The sequence below is a fragment of the Paramisgurnus dabryanus genome, chromosome 14 (genome assembly GCF_030506205.2).
Source record: "Paramisgurnus dabryanus chromosome 14, PD_genome_1.1, whole genome shotgun sequence".
In the NCBI taxonomy this organism is placed as follows: Eukaryota; Metazoa; Chordata; class Actinopteri; order Cypriniformes; family Cobitidae; genus Paramisgurnus; species Paramisgurnus dabryanus.
The window spans coordinates 18,533,419-18,560,729 of NC_133350.1; the positions used below are offsets into that span (position 1 = coordinate 18,533,419).

At 37.7% G+C, this 27,311-nt stretch overlaps 1 protein-coding gene across 3 annotated transcripts in view; it reads left to right on the forward strand.

The window, feature by feature from the left end:
• rassf5 (Ras association domain family member 5) overlaps positions 1-27,311 on the forward strand; it is a 54,575-nt gene that overhangs the window by 20,241 nt on the left and 7,023 nt on the right. For 2 of the 3 annotated variants that reach the window (XM_065241429.1, XM_065241430.1), the window contains exon 2: positions 3,994-4,127. In XM_065241429.1, the coding sequence (XP_065097501.1) occupies positions 3,994-4,127 (134 nt within the window). Of the gene's footprint in view, positions 1-3,993; positions 4,128-16,709; positions 17,507-27,311 lie in introns of those variants that run through there. The other variant, XM_065241431.2, reaches the window with a different exon arrangement.

The window sequence follows — 27,311 nt, forward strand, 5'->3', positions numbered from 1 at the left end:
ATGTGAGAATATCGACATTTTAGCATCTAACTAACTAACTCTTTTCTTTAAAAACTGTTTATAGTATTGCTGTGTTATCAGGGTGTCGCATTAAACTGCACTGTTGATATCAAGCTAAAGGTTGAAGGTGAGAGGCACAGCCGGACGGAAGCCTCACCTCCTCCCATAATGCATTTCCTAACCCTGAATCAGTGTGTTTGGTTTGGACACTCTTTCTCAGAGTCACGCTTGTACACTCCCCTAAAAAAAACGATGTTTTGGCATGGCTGCTGTGACGCACAAAAGTATGTGATGTCCTTTTTCCATTTGTGTTGTTATCTGTGTTTTGTGGGACTTTTTGCGTTCCTAATCTCCATTCAAGGAGATGTGCACCTCCCTGCTCTTCCCCACATGTGTTTGGCCCTGATAATCAATGTGCTGATAATCAATCAGTTGACATCTGTCACCCACATTGTGCTTCACCTGTGATATTGCTGTGTGTGAAGACAGATACACAACATCAGACTGTGTTTTAAACCCAAAACAAAAGGTGAACACATTGGCCTTTGTGTTATTATGTTGTAATGTAAACTGATGGAGGAGAAGAAGCGCTTGCCACATATGAAAGTCGATAGCTGTTCAGCTCTCACTGCAGGATGTAATGTCATGTAAAATAACGCTCAGCCTTTGCAGGAACACAACCAGTGGGTTTCCGTGACGTTTCCATGGTTACCATGCGGTGGCGAGCAGTGAATATGAATGCTTGGGAATTGTTGAATTTGAAGTCTGCACTGATCTGAGGTCATTTTGCTCTTTGTTATGATGATGCTTGATGATGTGAGAAACTCTTAGCTTTCCAAAGCTATATGGAAAAATGTCTGGATGGGCATATGGGGAAGGAAATGAATGCTGGTGTTAATGAAAAGTTTCTTGGCAGGCATTAAGCAGCAGCAGTCTGTTCCAGGCCTTTTAATAACCTTTCATTGGTCTCCATTAACTTTTAAAGGTGCACTTTGGCGCCATCTGTTGATTGACATTATTTTATCATTACATTTTTTTATGCAATAATCTCAGCTAAGGCTGATATTCTTAAATCTGTATTTTTATTATTTGAGAAAAAAATGCAAGATTCAAGTAAAGCAAATTAAATCTAATCCTCAAAACCTTACTGTTCTTCCAAAAAAAAAAAAACATGCAATATTTTATAGTATCAGACACTAGATGGAGCCACACACAACCATCATTTTAAAAAGCACAGCAGGTATCACTGTAATGAAGGTTATAGCTTGATAAAACTGATTAAAATGAAGGTTGTCTGATTTTTCATTTAATCATTTCATTTATTAAAAATTTATTTATAAGATGAGATTGAATGAATAGAAATGTATTTATTTAGCAGATGACTTTATCCAAAGTGACTTCCAAATGAAAGTGCATTTAACATTTTGTCAATGAGCAAATAGTAAGTGTAATCTTGTAAACAAGCCTCTGTAGATGAAATACACAAAATAAAGATACAAAAGTTGTCATTTCAGGTACCCTTTAAAAAAGTCCCAATAGCTACCATACAGATATGTACTTTTGAGGTACCAGTATGTATCTTTGAGGTACTAATATGGACCTCTGAGGTATTAATATGCACCCTTTAGTTTACATTTTTGATATGGTATGGCCCAGTGACAGCTTTTGTACCTTTTTAAAGACTATATAGCTGATGAAAAGCACTGCTTAACAAAGCCATTATTGTGTATGTGTTTGTGTATGCAAACATCACAAGACTGAATTCTTTTACATTATTAATTTTATATGGAAGATACACCAAACATTCTGTTTTAAGAGGAAATGAGAGACTATCAACTCAGAGCTGTTGGGTCTAGACAGTCTATGTTGTGTCTAGATGTGCAAAGGCAAATTGACATTGATCCGATATGCGCTAACAAACACAGACAAATGCCAATGCCAAAATACTCATTCATTAAAAATACAACAGTCAACTTAGAATGTTTGTTGGCATTAGTTGGATCAATGTAAATTTGGCGCTGACAATTTACAAACAGGTTCTCTAAATTAATGTTAGTAAATGCATTTGATACATCATAGAATCAAATGTTAACATACAGTACTGTGCAAAATTCTTAGGCCACCATGCTACCGTTAGATTTGTTGTTTTTGCAATTGTTTAGTGATCATATATAATTATTTCTCAGTCTCTTTATTAGAATACGACCCGAAAATACAGGAAAAGTGTATGTAGTGTTTAAAAAAAGTATAAAATTATAAGCTGAAGTGTCAAGTATTTAGGGTAAACTCCCCTTTCACTTGAACAATAGCAGGAAACTGCAGGATCTCTTAATCTTAAATAAAATTAAATCCTAATTTCTAATTCTAATGGAATGACTTCAGGACTTCAGTCTTCTCAAAAAAGCTCAAGATGTGTTTCGTGCCAAGAGAGGTCACACTAAATACTGACTGATGCCTGAAGAAGACATTTAGTTCTGGAAATTGTTTTTAATTTTGTGTATATTTCCTGTATTTTCTGTTTGTAACTTAAAAACGAGTGAAAAATAAATATAGATGGACATTAAAACTTTGCTAAAACAACAAAGCTGATGATGGTGGCCTAAGACTTTTGCACAGGACTATATATACACATCCATAATGTGTTAAAAGCATAACACAAAAAAGTGTAAAAATCCTTTCTTTGATTGTAATGTTACCCTAAAGATGTGATGCCCTATATATGTAAAGGTGCATTGTGTAACATTTAATAGGATCTCTTGACAGAAATGCAATACAATATACATAACTATTTTATCATTGTATAAAGACCTTACATTATGAACTGTATTGTTTTTATTACCTTAAAACAAGCAGTTTTTATCTAGATACACCATGGGTGCCCTTACACGGAAGTTGCCGTCATGTTTCTTAATGGACAAACTGTTCTACAGAGCGCATTTCGTCCGTACGTTGTCTCAGACGACGATATGTTTGTCCTGGCAGCTACCATAGCTTCTCATTGCGTTACGAAATTGAGGTTGGTTGCAATTTGCAATTTCCCCGCTAGATGCCACTAAAAGCCTTATGCCGCTTAAAGAGACGCTCCACTTTTTTTGAAAATATTCTCATTTTCCAGCTCCCATAGAGTTAAACATGTGATTTTTACTGTTTTGGAATCAGCCGATCTCCGTGTCTGGCGGTATCATTTTTAGCTTAACATAATCCATTGAATCTGATTAGACCATTAGCATCGCACTCAAAAATTACCAAAGAGTTTCGATATTTTTCCTGTTTAAAACTTGACACTTCTGTAGTTACATCGTGTACAAAGATTGACGGAAAATTAAAAGTTGCAATTTTCTGGGCAGATATGGCTAGGAACTATACTCTCATTTTGGTGTAATTTTGCTGGCGCTACATGGCTGCAGCAGGCGCAATGATATTACGCAGCAGCCGAAAATAGTTCCCTTAGTAACTTTCAGTGGCAGGGGACCATTTTCGGGCAGTGCGTAAAATAATTGCGCCTCCTGGAGCCATGTTAATTTTCCGTCGATCTTAGTACACGATGTAACTACAGAAGAGTCAAGTTTTAAATAGGAAAAATATCAAAACTCTTTGGTTATTTTTTTTAGGCGCAATGCTAATGGTCTAATCAGATTCAGTGGATTGTGCTAAGCTATGCTACAAGTGCTAGCGCCAGACGCGGAGATCAGCTGAATGGATTCCAAAATGGTAAAAATCAAATATTTAACTCTAGGGGAGCTGGAAAATGAGCATTTTTCAAAAAAAGTAGAGTGTCCCTTTAAGATTGTTATATATTATCAGTTCTAGTAACTTTCAAGAAGTCGTAGAAATGGCTGACGCTAAATAAACCACATGATCTGAAGCTCCTCCAGCTCTTTAAAACATGGTGTTTTTTCTGGAACAGAAACCGTGTTGGCAGGCTGTGCCTCTTCTCTGTGTGATTCATGGCTCTTACTAACTATGTGTACCCTGTTTGTCTCTACCCGTCAGACTGCAGCTACACATGTCATTTGGAGTGTCAAGGACTTGTGCAGCTGGACTGCAACCAACTAGACCATCAGACAGAGAATGTGTCTCCCACCAACACTTTACAAAGGCCTGGCAACACAGATCATCAGGAGACGGTAAGTCATTATTTGCTATAAATACACCACAAGGGAGCTCTATAAAATAAGTAGTACAAGTTTAATACATGCTAATGTGATATGTTTGTGATTTTCCAAAGTCAGAAAAGGACAATATAAAGATCCCAGTAAATAGTTTTACACGTTAGCATTTGCCTTTAATGGTTCTTTGATGCTTGGTTGAGGATTAAAATAGCAGGGAGTTTGGTTCCAGGTACACATGAAGTGACAGCATGGTTTAGGACTGAAGAAGAGCAGCATTAGTCTGCCTGGAGCACACTGTTCTCACAACACTTACTTTTGACCCAGTTTCTAGATGATCTTAAAACGTTCCTCTTAAAAGTATATAATGTATCCTAAAAGATGTCGGGTTGGTCTGACCTAGAGCTCAACCACACTAAAATTCAGCAGACAAGGGGCATGAAACTACAACTTCTTTTTCATCAGAGTGTTCATATTGCCTGCTAAGTAATTGGTAAAGAGAGACATTCTGTCAAACATATCTCTTATGGCCTATCCGTCTAATTTACGAGCCTCTCCTCTCTCTTTGTACTCATCTAAGTCAGACAAAAAGCAAACCCAGCTGGCCTGTGCTGTCAGAGAGATTGAGAGGTGTTGAATAGGAAGCTGTCAGCAGAGGGCATTATGGGTATTTCTCAACGGAAATGAAATCTCACATAATTGCAAGAGGCAGGAAACTACAGATTGTCTTGCTGATTTGATGCATCGGAACAGAATGAATGATTAGGGGAAATATATGCATTATAAGCCCGTTTACGATTGGCTGTCATTCCTAGCAGCACCACAGGGGGCAGACTTGTGCAGATATATTATGCAGAGGGGTTTGCACGGTTGTGGCTGAAGAGATACAGCTCTTGTTAAATCTCACGCTGTTTTCATCATAAAGATTTCTTAAGATTTGTTCATAGCTGTATCTGCTCTAGCCTTTACCATTTTGCACTTCTGCGGTGTGATTTGCAAGTGAATGCCTTTTTTATGTGAGAGTGCAGATGTTAGGGGATCTAAATGAGTATTATTTGCAATTATGCACATCCATTACACATAGATTAATTAATACACGTAGTGGTCTGTATTGAATGTGTGTCATTCCATGTATCTGTCATTCATTCTTTATCTGTTTTGAAATTAAAACACAAATAATAGAAACAAATGTTAAGAATACACAGATATAAGATACACAGGTTGCATCCATTGTGTAAGTCAATGTAATTATCTTGCCATTCAAACACATCTGCCAGACTCTTCATTGTAAGCACAGAGAGACTTTGGAAATGCAGACAGCTTTTTAAACTTAATTAAAATGATAAGCAGTCAGCTAGACACCCTCTCTCGTACTACGGGGACATCACAGACCTTTCCAGCCAGAAGCATCTATTTGAACAAATCTGTTTTAGAGCCACACCAGGGGACTGTGGGAGGACCATTGACCTTATGTAGATGAACCACGGTGATAGGAGTGTGTGTGTATCTCAAGGGCATTCACAAATTTATATTACAATGCCGTTCTCAGACTATTTGTGCATGTGTAATTGGACCTTTATGGATGTGCAGACTAGAATGAAAAAATATCACCCATAGGAAATAAACATCTAATGACATCCTTTTGAAAAATTATATGCTTCACCTTTAATGTTAATGGATTTCGTCCAGTCTCAGCAATGTATGAAGATGGCTAAGAATATTAATAAAAAAAAAACTGCAGACCAGAGGCATGTCTGGTACTCAAAAATACTTTTTATTTTAAAACAAAGATAATACACATCTATTCTACTCTATTCTATTCTAAAAATGTCATTGAACCTACGCTGGGTTGTTTAAATCCAATATTGGGTCACATATAAACCATTTTCTGTCATTTTAAAGAGCCCCTATTTAACTTTTCATGATTTTTCTTCTGGTGTGTTTGTGTTGGTTGAGTACATGTTAACAATCTGCAAAGTTACAAATTTCAAAGTCTACGATGATGCGAGTTATCATCTCCAACTAAAATCTCTTTTTTTGTACTACAATAAATGAACGCAAAGATTGTAGGCAACAGTTTACTTCCGCAGCAAGTCGACAACGTTTTTATAATTCCTCCACAGCCTGTTGAATTTGCTACTAGTCTCTTTCACACATACAGTCTTTATTGGTAATTTACTGGTAAATTGCATTTAACAGGTTATGTGTGGACAGAACCTTTCTGGTAAATCAGTGCTGTAAGAGATAGAGGTTGTAAGATTTCCAGTAATTTACTGGTAAACTCTGTGTGAATGAAAAATACACTGTAAAAAAAATCCGTAGAATTACAATGTTATTGCAGCTGGGTTGCCGGTAATTTACCGTAGATTTACATTTATGTTATTTACTGGCAAGAGTTTGTTCAAAGTTAAATACATTTTAAATATTAACAAGTCTTTATCTTTACAGAATAAAACTATACAATAACAGCCTCATGCAAAGCATTCTGGGAACCAGAAATCATCATCAGCCTTTTTCAGTTTTTGGTTTCAGATTTTGTTTCCCAGAATGTTTTGCTTGATGCTGTTTTTTTAGTTTTACTCTGTAAAGACAAAGACTTGTAAATGTTTAATTTTCATTTAACTTTGAACAAAATGTTGCCAGTAAAAAACATAAATTTAAATCTACGGTAAGTTACCGGCAACCCAGCTGCAATTTCTACGGAATTTTTTTACAGTGTAAAGATTACTGGCATTTGGAACGGACGACGTCAGACCGTTCTGACAGCTTCGGCCAATCATAACGTTTTGATACAGATGACGTGTTTACCCCCACACTGTTTACGGACGTTTCCACATGCATGCTGCTTAAAAGTCTGGCACACCTAAAGTTAACAATCTAGTAAATCTCTTCACCAAAGTTGTTTAAAACAGCTTACCATCTATTTGCCGAATTGCCGACATCCTTACCACACCCTCTGTGAAGCCTAATGTGCAAACAGTACTGTTGTTTAAGACGCAGGTTTTGTTTGACGTCGCCTAATGCAATGTTTTTTGGTCACGAGCAACTTAGCGACCGTCAGCATTTGCCACAGATGTGAAAACAACAAAATACGGACTGTGGATATGAAGTCATAACTCCAATGTTTACAAATACAACACTGATCTCACTGCGCGCCACAGGTCACTTTCTCTCCGAGTTTACCGGTATTTTGATACTGATGTGTGATATCTTACTGGTAAAAAGACGGAACGTCACTGCTTGTGTGAACAGCACTAATTTACCCAAAATTACTGTCTGAAAGGCTATTGACTATTTAAACACGGGTTTTGAGCAGTGTGGAGTAGTGTTTCTTTTGTCGTTTTTACGATCACAAATGCAGACATGGTTTTATTTATAGTATCTTTACGTTATCAATCTGTTACGTTCTAAGTTGATTGATCAGCTTGGTCATCTGCATTTTCTGGATCAGATTTAGGCTCGTGATAAAGTGGTAAAGACGATATTAACTCCGGTTGGGAGCTGCAGCGTCACATTTACGGAACACGCTTGAGGTATTTGGCCAATCACAACACACTGGATAGCTGGCCAATATGAGCACACCATGCATTTCAAAACGATGAGCTTTGTAGAAATCCACTCGTTTCAGAAAGGTGGGACATAGAGGAGCAACAATAATGTATGGTATGTGGAAACCATGTAAAGACATTGCATTACACCAAATACACAAAATAAAGTTGTTTTAGCAAAAGTAATAGGGGTTCTTTAAAGAGAACCTATTTCATTACTAAAAAACGTTATTTTGTGTATTTGGTATTACACAATGTGTTTACGTGGTTTATGGTTAAAAAACACATTATTTTCCACATTTTTGTAGCTCCAGATTTCCCGCTCTTCCTGAAACACAGATATTTGAAAAGCTCTGTGTCCCTGATTGGCCAGATAATAGGTACGTTGCGATTGGTCTGAAAACCTCTGATGTCAGCCGGAAATGTGACGTTATCATGTTTGAAAGATTAGCTTAAAATGCAATGCTAATAGGAGTTAAGTTACAGGCAGTGAGTACATCACCAATCCCAGGAAGTAAACTGTTGCCTACAATCCGCATGTTTTTTGTAGTCCAAGAAAATTGATTTACTTTGGAGACAATAACTTGCGTCATCAGTTGGGGTTTGTACCTTTTGCATATCCTTAACATGTACTTATACACACTTACACACCAAAGGAAATTTAAAAATGTGAATCGGACAATATGTGCTCTTTAACCCAACAGCTGGGTTGGTCCCTTTTTTTCCCAATCCTGGGTTGAAAATAACACCTGCATTTTTAGAGTTTGTGTGCTCCAGAAAGAGTGCGAAATGCAAGCAATAAAATGATAAAATATGGTTACTTCCTCATAAGGGGTGCTTTATATTGTTTACCATTATGATTAACTTTTAGAATAGATCTGGATAATGTCGTGAGTTTATGCAAAGGTAAAATAAATCTGAGAAATCATGTCTTCGAACTAGGCATGGGCCGATTACCGGCTTCAAGGTATACCGAGGTTTTAAACAGTCAAGGTTTCAAAACCACTGAAATATTCTGTGATACCGTCTCCAAGGTATGAGCTGTGTTTATACAAAATTCATTAAATCATTAAGTCATGTGATTGATTTGATGTTTACATTTAATATACATTACAAAAATATTATATATTTTTTGAAAGCATATTATAATTTAAAGGCTTTATTTTTACCTGGCATTTAAAAAATAACACATTTTAGTGTTGCAATGGCAAAACCGTAACACCGTGAAACCGTGGTATTTTTGCTAAAGGTTATCATACCGCCAGAATCTTATACCGGCCCATGCCTACTTCGAACTGTTAAATGTAACTATGGAATGTTACATTTCTTGTTATTCTTAGGAAACAAATACATTACCTTTTCATGAAAAATCTCTGGAATATTTTACAATGTTCCACTTCATTATTTGTTTTTGGGGGGGGGTAAACATTTTTTGTTATCTCTAGTGTATTACACAAACCTCTCTCTTCCCTGTTTCTCTTTTCTTGTCTTTGTTTCATGAGAATTCAAATTACCCTAATTTCCCTTTATATTATGCATAGAAAGCACAGTCCACTGGCCTGAAAACATTACCCCAGAGAGTGTCAGAACCTCATCTCAACATCAGCATTAACAGTTAGCCTCTGAATATTTTTCACCCATGGTAGCATCAGTAACAACAACACCCTACAGTCAAAAAGTTACATAAGCCCGAGAGAGGAAGACCGCCATTAGCAAAGACAGTTCTCCACCCTGAAGCCATGTTTATACCTCCAGTTTTATCATCCTCCCAGCCATCATTAAGATGAACTGAATTGAGCCTCTGGAGTCCACTGTGAGGAAAAATACATTTTCAGAAGCTATTATTTTCTGGGTGTTTACTGATTATAATAGTGTTGTTGACAGTGTGTTTGTGAGCTTTGTTTCCCCAGCTGTTGGATGGATCATCGGCTTTGTCTCTTGTATGGTAGTGAAGATATAGGCTGTTGTCATCTCTCATAGACTTCCTTTTCCTGTCCTCATGCACGCAAACATCAAACACACGTATACCGAAACTCCCTGCAGCCACCACAGCAGCTGAGGATATCAAGAGCAAATAAAAAATGAGCCTCTAATACAGGTTTACACTGTAGCTCTGCCATCTTGCATGTCGTCATTTATGTCTTATACAGCTATGTTTGATTATTATTTTACTTTATTAAAGGTGTAGTTAACTTGTATAAGAACATTTTCTCATAATTTACTCACCCTCAAGCCATCAGATGTATATGACTTAATTTCTTTAGTTTACCCCAAAAATTAATTTTACATTTAAAAAAGCTCATACATCATTAAAGAAATCCCAAGGATATCAGTGTGTTTTCAAACAAAACTATATGTTTCTGGAAAACCAACAGTATTAATATATTTTTTATTTATTTAAGTCATATACATCCAGACACTGTCTGGAAAAAAGGTCACAAAAATGGTCCCAAGCTGTCACTGGTGCAGTTTAATAGGGTTCTAATATGTACTTTTTGTATACAAAGGGTACTGATTTGCACTCTTTGGTACCAGTATGTATCTCTAAGGTACTAATATGAACTCTTTAAGTGCAAACGTGTACTTTTTGAAGGGGGTACACCCTAGCTAAGGACCATGTTTTGAATACTTTTTCTGACAGTGCATGAGGGCAAATTATGAGAAAATGTTCCTAGGTGAACTTTTGCTAAAAAATATTCCATGTCTTATTTTTTAGATTCATTAACTTTTAAAAATGCAATATAATATACATAACTATATTATCAGTGGTGTATAAAGACCTTGCATACTGAACTGTATTGTAACCCTTGAATGTGACATTTTAATCTTCATTAAGAGTCTACTTCGTCCCTACATTGTCTCAAATTATGATATTTTTGTCCTGTGGCAGCTACCGTAGCTTCTCATTGTGTTTCGAAATTGAGGTTGCTTGCAATTCACAACCTCACCATTAGAAGCCGCTAAAAACCCCATACTGTACCTTATAAAAAATAAGTGTTATTAAAGAAAAAAATTATACTTTGATAATGATCTTTCACCAAAAAAAAAGAGTGGTCTTCAATGAGCCAAAGAGGGCGCACGTCACTCCTCTCTTTGTCAAGTTACACTGGCTTCCTATAGCAGCCCGCATCAAATTTAAGGCTCTGCTCCTGGCCTTTAAAACCACCACTGGGTCAGCACCCCCTTACCTTCGCTTGCTTATAGAGCCTTATGTACCCTCTCGATCACTGCGCTCTGCCACCGAGCGACGACTTGTGGTACCATCTCAAAAAGGGAAGAAAACACTAACGCGTACCTTCTCAGGAACTGTCCCACAACTGTGGAATGATCTGCCGGTCGTGACACGATCAGCTGACACTGTAGCTGTCTTTAAGACTCGGCTAAAAACCCATCTCTTCCACCATTACCTAACTTCCTAATTACAGATTTACTATCTTTATTTAGTTACCCTTCTCTTTATCTCTTTCTCTATCTACCTTCCTCTTTATCTAAAAAAAAAAAAAAAAAAAAAAACCACTAACATACCCTTGGCTATGTATATTGTGTTGGACTTGATGAGACTATTTCCAGTGCACTTATGTATTGCTGTTCTTATGTTGCCATAATTGCTTCTATTGTCTACCTCACTTGTAAGTCGCTTTGGACAAAAGCGTCTGCTAAATGACTAAATGTAAATGTAAATGTAAATGTAAAATATAATAACTCGCTCTTCCATTTAACCAGTTTTCTTTTTTGGTGAGGTCACCAATGACATCAGTAGCCTTATAGTCATATTGTATCTATATAGCTATTTATATCTGTTAGGGGTGTCACGATTCTCCAAATCCTCGATTCGATTACATTTTCGGTTCTACGGTCACGATTCAATTCGATTCAATTCTAAATTTATTTCTTTTTTCCTTTTTTTGAAAGATAAAAATACTATGCCTTTGTTATTTATTATTATTATTATTATTATTATTATTATTATTATTATTATTATTATAGTTTCAAATTATAATGCAAATTGCGTACTTTTCCTTGCATGGGGGGTTGTGGGCTTCACGCAAGAAAGCTTGTAGGAGTCCTTCTTGCACGCACATAGACTTAATGTGCACGTCTTGGACTCTGGATCTGAAATAAATCCAGCGCATCATAAGCAGCTGCGCCTCTCTCTGTCTTACGTGCACACGCTCTCGCATCTGTCTGAAGTCTAAACATAAACTAAAGTAGTAATCCTGACGTATTTGTTCATTTTTATGCATTTCATGCGAGCTGAGGCAAACTATCCCTTTTTTTTTAATTAACCCGCTGCATCTTGGCGCCTCTCTCACTCTCGCCCATGTGCAGAGAGCTGCGCTCTGTCCGAAGTCAGATCACTAGGTAGTAATCCTGTTTATGATATGCATTTCAAGGAGTTGTAGCAATACATCCCTCGTGTTTAAAATATAAATCTCTGAGAGTTTTTTCCCCCGCTTGGCAAGCCGAGCGGATGTGACATGGGGGCGTTGCAGTATCGACGATCCCATTTTTTTTTTCGAAGTTCGAGGGTGTGACTTAATTTCGATCGATTTCGATTTAAATCGAAATCGTGACACCCCTTAATATCTGTTGCTAGAGAATCTAGAGAAATCGATAGAGCTGTGATGATGCATCGCGTTTTTCATTAGGATGTCCTTATCAATATAAAATCACAATGAGTTTGAGTCGTTTATAACGTGCATTTAAAAAAGCAACATTTGTCAAACACAATAATTTAAAATATTCTTTATTATCACGAAAATACCTGAAACAATTTGAAGAACAGCGGTGTAAATAATATTTATGCTTATAGACATTTCCTGGAATAGCATTTGTAATGGTACTTCTGCGGCACAAATGGAGTTTCTGCATGAGAGCGCCCTCTGGCATTAGATATGGCGGCATTTCACCATAATTCATTGAAATTCATTAATTGAGAAAACGCACATTTGCACAATTAAATATCCCAGCCCTAAAAATCGATGAGCTGCGTGCACAGCTTTCAGGCATCGAGCCCAATTCTTTTTTATATTTATATAATAATATATTATATTATGTCATTCTCCTTCTCTCATTTTTTTAAATTACTGCACAAAAATGCAGAAGGTCAACCCACACAGATCAGTTTAAAAAACTGCTTTACTACATCTCTAAACAACAGTTATGAAATCTCCCCATGTCCACACATATACGCCTTTCATGGCTGAGTAAGCCTTGCGTGGTTTTCAGGAATGAGCCAGCAAGCCTAATTTTACCCTGAATTTGCTTTAGATTTACCAGTAAAATGAAATGCTCTGGACGGGCTTTCCACAAAGACCTCAAAAATATGCTGGAAGAGAATGAAAAGAAAATTTTTTTTTTAACATTTATCTTCTTAAGTTTTTTTTTGCGCTTTTGGGTATCCAGGAAACAGCACAGCCTTACTCGCATAAATAAACACACACATACACATGATAGTGAGCTGTTATGTGTGTTACTAATCTTATAACCTCCCAATCTAAAGATCCAGAGCTCCAAGTATGCAGGGATCGATATTAAGTGCCAATAACAGGAATGCATATATTGTTAAAGGTTATTGGTAAAGACTGGTTCTTCTCCAAACTGTGCACAGCATCAAACATTGAAACTGTGGGTGCGAGAAGGAGGTGGAGAAATATTATAGCTATTTCAGACACGCATCCTAACTGCATTTAACACCACTGCGTAACCAAAGCAGAGTCTGGTGCATGGTACTTGAATGTCGCTGTGATGATCCATCCAGGTCTCTAGTTACGCTTTTCACATTGTAACATCTGCACAATACCAAACCAATGACAAGAACAAGCATTTAGGACGATATTGAAAGAAAAGGATAAAGCTTTCTGCAATCTACTTAAAAAATACTTGTGTGCCATCTTGTACCCCTATGTGAGATGAATTATCATTGTCATAGACATTGATTCCCCACAATGCCTCAAGCTCACTATAAACACTTAAATGGCCTCTTCGTACTGTGCTTGAGATAGTAACTGCATTCAGCAGTGACAAATGAAGTCTTTCCACCCATATTTTACAGTATGTGATGACGCCTCACACTTTTGTGCCGGCCATTTTACTTTGATCCGTGATATTGATTAAGTTTTTCTGGGCAACTGCGTAAACCCCTTACGAACGCTTTTGAGGAAAAAGATTGAGCTCTCTAGTGGAAATTAATTGGGATTTATTGACTTTATACCAAAGAGAACCCTCTCTCTCCCCTGTGGGTTTGGATATCGATCGACCCAAGAAGTGTTCAGCCCTTCATTGATTATGATAATGTGACACAAGGCCAGCTTTAGGTCATTTGTCATGAGCCGCTAGTGATGATGTTTTTACTTCTCGTGCTGTTTGGACACCACAGCAGTGGTTAGTGTGTATGGAGATAGACTTAATATATAGTCCAGGACACAATACGCCTCTTATGTAATAAAATATAATGGTAGAAATGTGGCCCAGGACAGGGTTCGATTGGAATCTAATAAGCTGACAAGGGAAATCCGAATTGGCTTTCAACCTCCGTTCGTTTATAGACGCAACATCTTTCTTCTTGTCTTTCATCTCCCTCTATGAGGAATTGCTTCCGTGTTGGAGAAACTGACTTGAGGAAGCACGAAAAAACAAGTGATGAGTTATCTAATTTTAAGATGGCATATTGCCAGTGTGTTTTACCATAGTAACAGCAGTTGCTAAGCACACAATAAGGCATCTATAAGAGATTATTAGGTTGTTACAGATTGATTTGTTTTTTAGTTTTTGGTAATGACCATATTTTTTTGTTTTTCCTCCTGTTCTTAGAAGTAACGTACTGGTGCTACAGCAGGGCTTTGTGTCTAATGCCTCAAGGTCAGGGTCAAAGGTTACGACCAAAAGCCTGATGGGCGCAGGGAGAGATCAGATATCATTGTAATTTTGACCTCCAGAGGAACATATGTACATCTTATGTCCTGACAGTTTTTTAATTATTTCCATTAGGCTACGGAGTTCCTGTGTGAGACCTTTCTGGTTAAATTTGTCATTTCTTTGATGGTTTAGATATGGTGTGTTATTCTTTCTTTGTACAGTTGTAGAGCATCATATATAAAGAGCTCAGATGCAAAAGCCGCCATAAGCACTGCCTCAATAAAAATTAGATAATGATATTAACCATATGCTCTCGGCACGTCTTTAAAAAATACTTTTGCTCCAAATCTATTAAATCCCGGCCTTGGGCCATTCAGAAATACAGCTGTGTTGGCAGAATCTGATAAACATCTCAAATTAAAGTTATCCATTAAAGAGTAACTAAACCCTAAACCAACTTTTTTAAGTTAATGATCTATAAGAATGGGGCTTTATTAGTGCTGTTTATTGATTTGAGTTTTTTTTTTTGACATTTGGGTATGCTTCAATGCTACAATATGTAATGTAAAAACGTCTGAGTGCTGCCCTCTTCAGGTTGAACGGTGGCTACTGCAGTTTAATTTTCATGTTGGATGTTGCGGTACGACGTGACGTAAGCAGGTTCAAGCTCACCACGCTCTTGTTACGATCTCAGCACACACTTGGTACCATAGATATGTACACTAGATGTTGCCTTGGCTACGGCAGTTCATTGGACCGAATGCGTCAAACAGAGCCGCCATCTTGAAACAGGGGATTCCCGTATCAGCGGCATTGTAGGCAATGGTGTAACGGAAATAAAATCACCATAAATCGTCATGAATGCGATTTCCTTCGTTTTCTTTTGGTTCGTTTCAACAGTCAGACATGTATTTAGCATTGGGTCAAGAAAAAAATTAAAGTTTTAAAATGTTGAAAATCTACTTTTTCTAACCATAATGCATAGTGCTAGTAGGCCTAATATCCATACGCAGCACAAAAGTCCGGCATCGTCCATGAATTCGAAGTACAGGCGGAGATAGCAGCTTTACCTAGATACTTCCTATGACAAGACCACTGTTCTAAGATTGCGACGGTTTTGACGCATGCTCAGAACCCCAAGGCGACATCTAGTGTATATATCTATGACTTGGTACGAGCTCAGTTTTACCAAAAAAGCTTGCATGCACTTAGAGGGTTTTGCAGTGAAAGACAGCCAAATGTTAAATACCAGTAAAATGACTAAAGTGACATGAAAAGGCATTTCAATTGCTAACTAATAAGTTTGTATTGCCATTAAAGTGAAATGACCGAATCTAAACCCAATAGATTGATAAAAATGCACATTTTCAAGAAAACGTAACAGACACACTTAGAGTATTTTGCATCTCTTCATTTATACTTCTGTGTAGGTAATGTGTAAGTTACAAAACAAATAAGGATTGGTCTCTCTGCATTTGTGTTATTGGTATATGGCTGACAGCAGTACAGTTGAATGGCAAGATTGGCATTACAGTCTGATGAATTATTTATTGAACAGCCCTGCAGGCGTAATGATGATCTGTTACGGTCTACCTGTGGCTTTTAAAAGCATATTATTACACTGCTCTCTGAATGAATCCTCTATTCTGATTGGTCAGTTGTTGCATTGTGTGGTGGTCACATTTTATTATAAAAGCCATTTAAACTGTATAATAGACTATTGTGCCTGACAATTTCCTACCTCGCTGTGCTACAGCAATTTTATGCCTCTCCTATCACTCCAGTCTCTTATTGCTCGTGTAATAAAATAGTTAAGAGCCACAACAATATTTTATTTTCAATAAAGCTTTATAAATGAACCTAAATAAATATAAGGATTTTATTTATTAAAAAGCTTCCAGTATTAATATAGCAGATAGCTACAGTGACATTTACATGCCGGCTGCCATTAGGGAGTGCCTGATGCACTTTGCATATCGGGTGCTATGCAAAATAACCTCTTAAACGTGTGGAGGTCTCTTTCTTCCTCTCTCTCTTTTACTGTCTTTTCTCTCCCTCTTTATTGGGAAGTATGATCGGTTACGCAAAGAGCAGTTTCATGCAGGAAGAGAGATAGTGGAGAGGGAGGGTGTTTGAGTAAGCATGTAGGCAGATAACAGACCCAACCACAGATGGTAGAACGAGAGAGAGAGAGAGAGAGAGAGAGGGAGTGCTGGTGTCACAGAGAGGGAGGGAGGTGCGGTACGTCACTTCTCAGCTTTCTCAGTCGCTACGAGGCAAAAGGAAGCAGGTTGATTTTCTGGCTCCGCTCTTGCAGCTGCCGCAGCTTCTCTATGAACTGAAGACTCCTGCATCTTTCTCACCCAGCTTCAGGAATATCCAACACAATGTCCATGCAACAGAGACCTTTAAAGCTCAGGAAATTTCATGCATCAATCCTCCGTGAGCATTTGTGAGTAGCAATGTGCCAGAACAAGATATATTCATGTGCAGAGAAATGCCTTTCCTTCAAATTGAGCTAATTCCTGGACTAGCTGAGCTCTCAATGGCTGTAGAAATAATGCACTGAGCTGTCGACTAAATAGTGCACGAGAACTACTACTTCACCGCTGCTTGTTTGTGACCTGTGCAAACAGGAACTGAGCATCAGATACCGGTTGCAACGGTCGCGAGTTCTCTAAACGACGTTTCAGCGCAGCATCATTTCCGGGTGCATGTGGAGCTCTGGCCCTTCACCTGAACTTGTGTCCCCTCGCTTCCAGCCTGACCATCCCTTCCCACCCCTGGAGCCTGGAATGTTGCACCTGGTCCCCTGAAGCCCACCGAAAGGTGGACACCGAGTCCCTCAAACTGGATCCGACCCCGCAAATGACCGGCAGCAACAGCATGAGCAGTGGATACTGCAGCCTGGATGAGGAGAGCGATGACTTCACCTTCTTCACCGCCAAGACCTCATTCTTTCGTCAGTCCAAGGCCAAGCAAGTAGCCAAGGTAGCGTGAGAAAGTGAGACTGTTGGGTTTGATAAGTTATGAGATTGAGAATGAGTTTATTCACACCTAAAATGAAAAACGAGAAGCATCTTACGGAAGTGTGCACGCTCGCGGAAGTGAGATAGTGTTCATCTTTTCACATCTCTTGACAGACAAACTGCTGAGTTGTAAGAAAAGTTACTAGCGTGCTTTTAGAAGAGGTTTATAGAATTGTTAAACTCTAGAACGAGTATGGTCATGATGATGAGTCAATACATCAAGGTCTGTTATGGCTTCACCATTCAGTTCAACGTTGTTGAGACTTTTCGGTTTGGATATGGAAATATTGTCAGTGGAAACCTTCCCTGTTTAAAAAAATAGCTTATTCAAATTAAAAGTTAACAAGAACTCACGTCACGCGATACAGACCGAGATGACCTCTTGCTTTTAAATAATATACTTTTATAGCAAACCAGTCAGACTGAAAGATAAGCTTACGCCTAGATTACAGTAATGTACCGTAAACACTCTGTGTTTGTCATTCTTGCTGATAATATGAAGGCTGAGCCCAAAGAGTGACTGTTAACATGTGGTAGTAGGAGGGGAGATTCCTCGGTTGTGTCGGGGTTATTCATCTAACCAAACATTATAATGTCTTTTATGATGTTTGAAATGTTGCCCATTTTAAACATGCATGTTAGATGTCGTCCATTAACACATTTCTCATATATGTGACTTAGATGCTCACATGGATTTCACAGACAAGATCACAAAGAAATACTGCATGTCCTGGTGTACCATATATTATAAATATTTAGGCTAGTTTTATTTATTTGATCATCTTAATACCAAATAGCATGCAGGTTTAGTTGCAGCTCATTCGCAACATATCTTGGCTTTTATTATTTACTTTCAATGTACAGAGTACACCTTCACACATAAGCAATCTCTCTATTGCTGTGAAATGAAGGAAATGGCTGCTTATTGTACCAGAAACCCTCAGTATTTCAACTCACTTCCTGTTGGCCTCTCTATGAAACTCTTGTACAAATAATCTTACAGTAGCGTCTATGCAGCAGTGTTTTAAATTTCATAGAGGTTGGTAATAATAATGTTTTGTGTATAAATGTACTACCTGGAACAAAAAAGTAGAGTTGTGCTTAAATCCAGGAGTTGACTTCTTTACCTAAAGTGACCAGCTGTACTGTATGTCACTGGGGATCAGATTCATGTTGTCAATTATTCATTCACTTCTCATCTTTGTGTGGTTAAAGGGTGAGTTGCTAGTTCGAGGGCATTCAGTTTAAGTTGCCCTGTGTTTATAGAGCAGTCAGTATATTGAATGTATGTTATAGCGTAGCTTAGTTTTAGATCTTACAGTATGTTGCTAGGAGCAGGCTGTTACTTGGGTGACAGACGTTTGATGTATTTTGCGATTTTGTGATAATGTCTCTGGTCGCTATTTGGATTATGAAGATCAAACCTATTAAAGGGCCAATATTATTCCCATTTTACAAGATGTAATATAAGTCTCAGGTATGCCTAGTGGTCAGTGGGTCTTTGTTAGTGTGACATCACATTGACAAGAGAATCAAAACAACATGTCTACACTCTAAGTAAGGATGTGATAATTTTAACACATTGTTTTGTGTTATCCTATTTAACACATTATGTGTCATTTCGTGTTGATTTTGAGTTCATATAAATAAAAGGGACAACACACGATGTGTTAAAACAACACAAAGTGTGTTGTTCCAAAAATTACACAGAGATGTGTTAAGGACAACACACTAGATGTGTTGTTCTTAACTAGACACAAGATGTGTTATTTTAACACATTCGTTTTAAGAGTGTAATGAGACATGCTTTGATTTAATGAGGATTAAAAAAGCAGGAGTGGGTGGATTTTTTTCATTAGGGTGGTTGTGTTTACACACTGCCAAATAGGTTTGCATAACGATTAAACACGAATAATCTATTGCAGAATAAAGGTTTTTGTTTACATCATATATTTGTGTGAACTGTGAATAAGAATTATGTATATATAAATATGCACGTTTAATTTTAAGAAAAAAAAAAGTTTACATGTGTATATACACATTTGCATATTTATACATAAATATACAAATGTGTATATACACATGTAAACATTTCTTTAATATATACATACTGGTGTGTGTATTTATTTTTACAAAGTTATTATACACAGTTATACCATGAGTCTGTTGAATGCTTTTTTGGTTGAGAAATGTTTTATGGGTGTTGATTATTTATCAATAACCGCACACCTAACCTTTAAAATGTCTTAAAAGTAGGAACCAGAGCAATATTTTTGGTAACCGTGGTGTACGCTGAATAATTGACTCCTTTGATTTGGTCCTTTGAATTATTTGAAAATAATGCACACCCGTGGTGTAACCGCACTCTGCTTCGCATAACCACCTTGGGTGTGCATTATTTTCTTAAAATTCAACGGCCTGTCATCAATTATTCATTAATACACACACATATATAATGTAAATGAAAACCTTTATTCTTCAATAGATTAATCGTGATTTATCGTTATGCAACCCTACTGCCAACACACATTTATGTCAAAACAGCTCCAAGTGGATTTTGCATGATATGGGCCCTTAAATTGGTTTGTTTTTTATAAAAAAATCAAGTTAGCTTGCTTAAAAGCTATTAGCTTTCTATAGCAGGTACCTGAATATGATCAAAGACTATCTCATGCTTTTACTTTAGTGCATGCTTTTCTTGTTAGTTATAGGAGTAATATTGCTTTGTCGATCGATAATGTACTTCCTATCTGACCATGTTAACCATAATAGGCCAAAGCCAATATTGCAGGGTAATATTGGTGTAATGGGAGAGGAAAACTGACGCTGGCAGCAGGGCCTTGATAAATAACTCTGCTTCTGTGTTTCATCATTATTTCAAGGACCCTTTAAAGAAAGCACACAAGGCAACCACCATTACACATGTGATTTAGTCTGTACTGTGTAGATTTATAACCCAAAGTCAGCTATAGGTGGGGGAATAAAACGTTAGCAGTGAAAACATGTTGGATAATTAAGTCTGGTTTCCTTAGCTTCCTCTTCGAGGGCAGCCAGGGAGACGCTAATATTTGAATAGGCAAAGTCATGCAAACCTCAGTTTGCTCAGGGTTTACACTCATTCAGTCGTGAAAGTTATGGGCTTTCTCATAAACTTTCCTATGTTTTGAAGAAAGCTCAATGTGGCTCATATCAGGAGTGCCGTAGAGCTGTGGTGTCACTTGGGCAAATGGCTGCCTACTTGGTAAACAACAGCAAAATGAGTTAGGTTTCCTAGTGCATTGGATCAATAATTGGATCAGTATTTCATTTACTGTTTTTAAATTGGCTTGAAATAATCATTTTAAACCAAACAGTCATTATTGAAAGTTACTTAAAATGTTAGAAGTAAAACATACTACTAGTTCTGAGGATGACATTATGAGACGATGAGATGATTATTTAATCATTGTGACAGCCCTACATTTATACATACACCGATCAGCCATAACATTTTGCCACCTAAACAGACCTGACCGGTCGAGGCATGGACTCCACTAGACCTTTCTATCAGCAGTTTCTACTACAGTAGCTTGTCTGTTGGATTGGACCACATGGGCCAGCCTTCACTCCCCACGTGCATCAGTGAGCCGCCTATGACTCTGTTGCCGGTTTACCACTTTTCCTTCCTTGGACCACTTTTGATAAAGTATAAAAACATACTTTAATTTTGCATGGGATTAATTGCAATTAATCGTTTGACAGCACTACTTTTCCTTAAGTATACATGACCCATACATTGTATTGATGGTTATTGCTACAAATATACCCATGCGACCTATGGTTTGTGGTCCAGTGTCACATATTAAACTGAAGCAAGCACAAATACTTTATTAAGATGGTTTTGATCATTTTTTTAGCATTTGTGTGTATATGAATGGATAGCTTGTGGCGTGTGTTTACTGAAGAGTATGATGATCCTGTGGACTCTGATGATCTACGCTGTTTATTCAGGCATGAAGATGATGGGCTTTGCATTTGTGCAGTGCTGTAGAGAGGCAGGAGAGCTATCGTGCTGCACACTTGACCCAGTAATGAGAGAGAGAGAGGGAGAAAGAGCATTCAGTATGCATAGGCAAAGTATGGGCAGAAGCTAATTGCAAAGCATCATTCCTACACTGTGTCAAAGACAGCAAAGAAAATCCAGGCATTCCTTTCGTTGTAGGGATGCTGAGAAATTCAGTTTTCCTATTGTTTCTAAGAACCTGATGAAAATTTAACTTACAGACAGTCTTACGTAATGTGTGGCATGCATGCACATACATGATAAAAGTGCATTGGTTAACCCAAACCATTCATTAATCTGGTTAACAGGAGCAGATATACAACAGTGCAGTAGTAGATTTCTTTCTATTTATAGCACCCAGACTGCAGCTATAGCTGATGCATTAAAGCACATTAGCAGTCACTTATAACAATTGCTCTGCTCTAGAAACCAGTAAGCTAGTAATCCTACAGAGACAGTATTATAAGATATCTTAGGCATGATCTCAAGGCAATGTTTTTTGGATTATATACACTTTTTAGTCCCTGGGGTGTCAAAAGTACCTAAAGAGTACATATTAGTACCTCAGTGATGCATACTGGTACCTCAAAGGTATATATGTGTACCTAAATAGTACATATAATGATCTTTTTTAAAGGGTATCATCCCAGGGACAGCTTTTGTACCTTTATTTCTGACATTGTACCATGCGCAACTCATAAAAAATGAATATTGCTGTTCTTATAAACATTCAGGCTCTGTGCTCGAGCTAACACCTGTAACGGCTCACAACTCTCACTTCATGTTTAGCTATATTTTGTGAGTAAATTTCTCATGCTGATAATCCGAATATGCTGTGACTACAGTGTTCAACAGAATTGAATAGATAGGCCGAGGCCATTGAGCAGGTGGAGGCGTAAATGACTTGCATGTTGCCTGAAATTGACACTAAGGGCATTGTGTTCCCCCAATTAGTCTGAGTAGCCATGGGCTGCACTTAAGGACAGCAGCTTGACATGCAGTGATGTCATCTCTGTAAGTTGATATTTGCTCAGGTTGTGCCCCGAAGCACCTTTGTTATGTATGTGGTAACACCCTCTTCTTTTGCATTAGCAGACTTTCTTTATTCTGTTTGTTTAAGTCTTCAACTTTTTGATTTGAAAGAATGGCCCTGTGTATTTAACAAAGACGTTCTTCAATAGAGGAAACTGTATTGTTGTGCATCACATGAACTCATACAGGTTAGACAAGGTTGTATCTGTTTGATTGCTCAAAGCAAACTCTTTCCCACGTATCACATGGGCTGAGTGGCTGTTCTCTTGCCCTGTTCACTTCAATACTTTTGCAAGGAATGTTTTGGAAAGTTGCACCGCCTGCGCCACATGTTGCTTTTCATGCATTCACAGGATTTCCGGTCTGTGTTTGATGTCATCACTGCTCGCTGTAACAATATGATAAGGTGTAACAGATTTCTCAGATGAGATGATTTACTGCTGCGTCTGCAGATGAAGAATATTACAAAGTAGATCCTATTTAAATTGGATTTTTTATAAGTTAATACATATTTATTTTGACCTGATGAGGACCTGATGAGGTTTATTGTTGTTACTTGTAACTAGTTCCTGTAATAATATTATTTCCCTGGTTAATAGTAGTGTAACTAATTACTAAAAAAATTGAAGTAATATTATTATACAAAATACACTATACAAAAATGGCTAGTTACTAATTACTTTTTGTCAAAACGTCTGGCAACTTGTTTGGTTCGTTTCACCTGCTTGAGCCCTGTTGCAGATTTTAGTATATGTTTCTGCTTTATTAAATTACAGAAGTTATTTAAAGGATAATTCCGGTATTGAACACTTTGAGTCTCATTTCTGATTTGTTTTGGATAAACTACAGTGTTGGACTCTGAAATTTTGATAATGAGTCATGTCTTAACTTTTTGACTCATTTAGAAGCGTCTCTTGACTGCTTCAGAATGTAAGTCAAGGGCCATGCACAAACATATCATTAAAACAACACTTAACGTTCATTTTCAAAACTGTGCTACTCACCGAGTGGTTCGTGGTGTTTGTTGATGATTAAACAAATATATCGGCGCAATGTATGATTTCAATCCGTGTTATTTGCTATAGTGGATCTATTTTTTCAGATACCTCACAACCGCGTATATACATCTGCTCTATATTTGAGTCTGAAGCGTTAGCACACTCCCGACCACTTGATGGCGACAACCACTTTGCCGTACAAGGACGCTGAACAGAACTCTGTGTCTAGCGTATAGACAGTCACGATTGAGCTCAACTTCAAACCTAAGGCTGGTCACTGAGCCATCAAATATGGGAAAAATTTCTTCTGAGAGAAACCAAGCGAAAAAAACTACAACCACATGTAAACAGACCCCTTTTCCATTTCCAGCGGCGGAGTGATATATCAGCGAGCAATGAGTCTTCCAAGAGAAGTCAATGGAATTTTACAAAATGCCAAATAAAACACGACAGAAACTGTATTTCGCTACACAACTTGTTTTTAATCATCAATGAACACCACAAACCACTCGGTGAGTAGCACAGTTTTGAAAATGAACGTTAAGTGTTGTTTTAATGACATGTTTGTTCATGGTCATTGACTTCCATTCTGAAGCAGTCAAGAGACGCTTCTAAACAAGTCAAAAAGTCAAGACAAGACCCAAAATTTCAGTGCCCTTCACTGTAGTTCATTCAAAACAAGCCAGAAATGAGACTCAAAGTGTTAAATACTGGAATTATCCTTTAAAAGATAGTTTGAGCCAACTTTCATAGATTCACGTACTGCAAATATTTAACCTTTTTTTGTTTAATGAAAAATTAATGTAACTAGTAGTGTAACTAATTACTGTTGGCTTGGAGTAATAAGTAAAATAATATTACTTTTGAAAGTAGGAACTAGTCATGAGTAATATATGTTACATTTTTGAGTAACTAGCCCAACACTGGTTAGGAGGTGGAACACAAGTTTTATGGCGCTTTTCCATTGCATAGTTCAATATGGTTTGGTTTAGGTGAGGTCGGGTCAGCTCACCCCACTTTGGCCTGGTTAGCTTTTTCATTGAGTTTAGCATCACTTTGGAGTGGGAGGGATTATAGGCATGTGGTTATATTTGCGCTGCCTACTGCTGTGACATCATACAAGTGAGAGCGTCGTTGTACATTCCCATACATTTATTTATTTCTCAGTCCACCACAAGAATAAAATTGACCACCACAAATAGATGTTTGCACATTGCGTTTATCACTAACGTTACCTCTGTCTCACATGACAGTTTCTGTTCAAACACCCGTTGCGTCAGTGGACGCGCTCTGCTGAGCCTCATTTAAGTTGCACTTAAGTATGTATGTGGATGTGCGCATCACGAATGTGCCGCTACAAACTGCAAGTCTGGAAAAAAACTGTTATGGCAGGGCTCAAAATTAACTTTTTTATTTGGTAGCACTGGTGCTCCCAACTTTAAAGAGTTAGGAGCACCAGCAAAAATTTAGGCGCACTCATCCAAAAATTATGAAGCACCACAACTACAATGTATTATAAAGTGAATAGATTTATTTTATAAAAAATTAAACACCACAACTGGGCTTTACACATCCTATGGCCAAGATTTGAAATTTGGTCTTTTTGCTGCATAGATTACTAAAATAATACCCAAATGCTGTTTAAATAATATAGCAGCAATAATAATTTAACAATTACAGGAAAAACAAATATGATTACAATAGAAAATCTAGCAAACACGTTAAACACTGATTGAAGGTGACATTACAAAAGTGACCCTAATATAGAAGGCTAATATATATTGGTATTGATAACTGCATTACCAGGATGATATTTCAACTAAATAGGCAATGTTTTTAACAACATACCATCAGCATTGTCGTGTTACACCTCAACATGGAATACAAGGATGTTTGTCGGATGTCCCTGAAGCAGGATGCACACATACATCATCAAACACTATTTGATAGACAGGTCGGTGTCTCCATCAATAATTAACACATTTGTCACGACAATTCTTGTGTTTTTGGCACTTTCGCCATGTTTAAGCAAGGTCTCGCGCTTAAATGTATGGATTCTGCCACCAACGCCGTTTTACCTGCAACCTCCGTTTCACAGGATTTACAGTAAACACAGTAACATCGAGTAATTTTCATAGCGGAGCCACTCGTAATCTTTAAGCCTCTCTCCGAAAGGTTTAACGTTAAGCCTTATTTTCCGGTGGTGAAGTTGCATTTAAATCCGGACCGTCGTTATGTATTAATACAGTAGTAACAATGGCTGTTGTCGCCTAGTTCTCAATCTCTTCATGCTCGCGGTTCGTTTTTTCACATTTTTGCGCTTTGCGTACCAACGTAGCACGGCAACAAGGAATGATTGACATTCATATTAGCCAATCTGCGCTCTTCATTAAACGCAAGAACTTAAAGGTGAAATTTGATTGGTTATGTAATGTTGGAGAGAATGCTGAACCTGGAACAGCACACAGCATACACAATCTAAATCAAGTCACACCACAACAAAATAGGCAGTCGCACAAATGCTCCCAAATATATTTTAAGGTCGCACAGATTAAATTTTGGTCGCATATGCGACCAAAACAGTCGCAATTTCGAGCCCTGTATGGTGTTCCTGATTCACAACCTGTGGATGTTTTTCATCGCTAAATGGGAGTTTGGGAACTTATAGCACAGCACATATGACAACAGGTTTACTTGAGAAACAGCGCAAGCTAGCATGAAGGTAAAGCTAATTTTTTACATTATAGCAGTGACGCTGATAGTGACGATTCTTTCAGACCAATCAGTGATCTACAGTGTTTTCGCTTCACGTTTTTGTATCAGCTCGGGTCGCTTGGAACGCCGACCGAGGTGGTACTAAAAAAGTATTGGTTACTACGAACTGAACCCAGTGGAAAAGCTCTCAAAAGTAAGCTGACCCAACCCAAACTGTGGGATACTATGCAATGGAAAAGCGCTATTAGAGCATATATGTATCTCAAATGTGGGCCAGCTCACTCAAACACTGGAGATACAATGAGCTGAGAGATAGGAGACATCCCACGCTTTACCCACTCACTTACAATCTCACACACACACACACATTTTCTCTCTTATGATGCCCTTTCTTCCAATTACTTCCCACGCTCACCACTGCTCACCATCCCAGAAATATACACACATTAACACAGTTTTCTTCAGTGTAACCCTGTTCTTTTATTCATGCATCCACTCATACACACACATCTGAATTTTAGCATTCACTTGGTACAGCAAGAATTCTTCTTTAATTCAAAATTAAATTAAATTTAATTGAAAAAACCCCCTTAGCTTTCCCAATACACGTTCATGAGAATGAAATGACTTTATTTGACATCAAACCCAACTCTTATTCTGTTAAATATCCTGTTTCTCTCTTAAATATTAAATTATTTCCAAAATAAAATAGGTCCTCATGGATGCTACTTTATGTTGACTCTTTCTAAGAAGTTTGCCTGTCGTGAGTGTTTGCGAATCATGTTTCTGATTTGGTGAAGTTCGACATCCACTGCGCAGAGCAACCTAATTTTAGACCATGCATGTACACATGGTCTGCGTGAGACCATCAGCAGCAGAACTTACATCCACACAGTTTTGTATTGTTCCGATCCATTGTTCCAAAAGGCCGCACTTTTGCTGCCTTGGAAATACTTAGATGTGAGGAAGGGACCATGAAC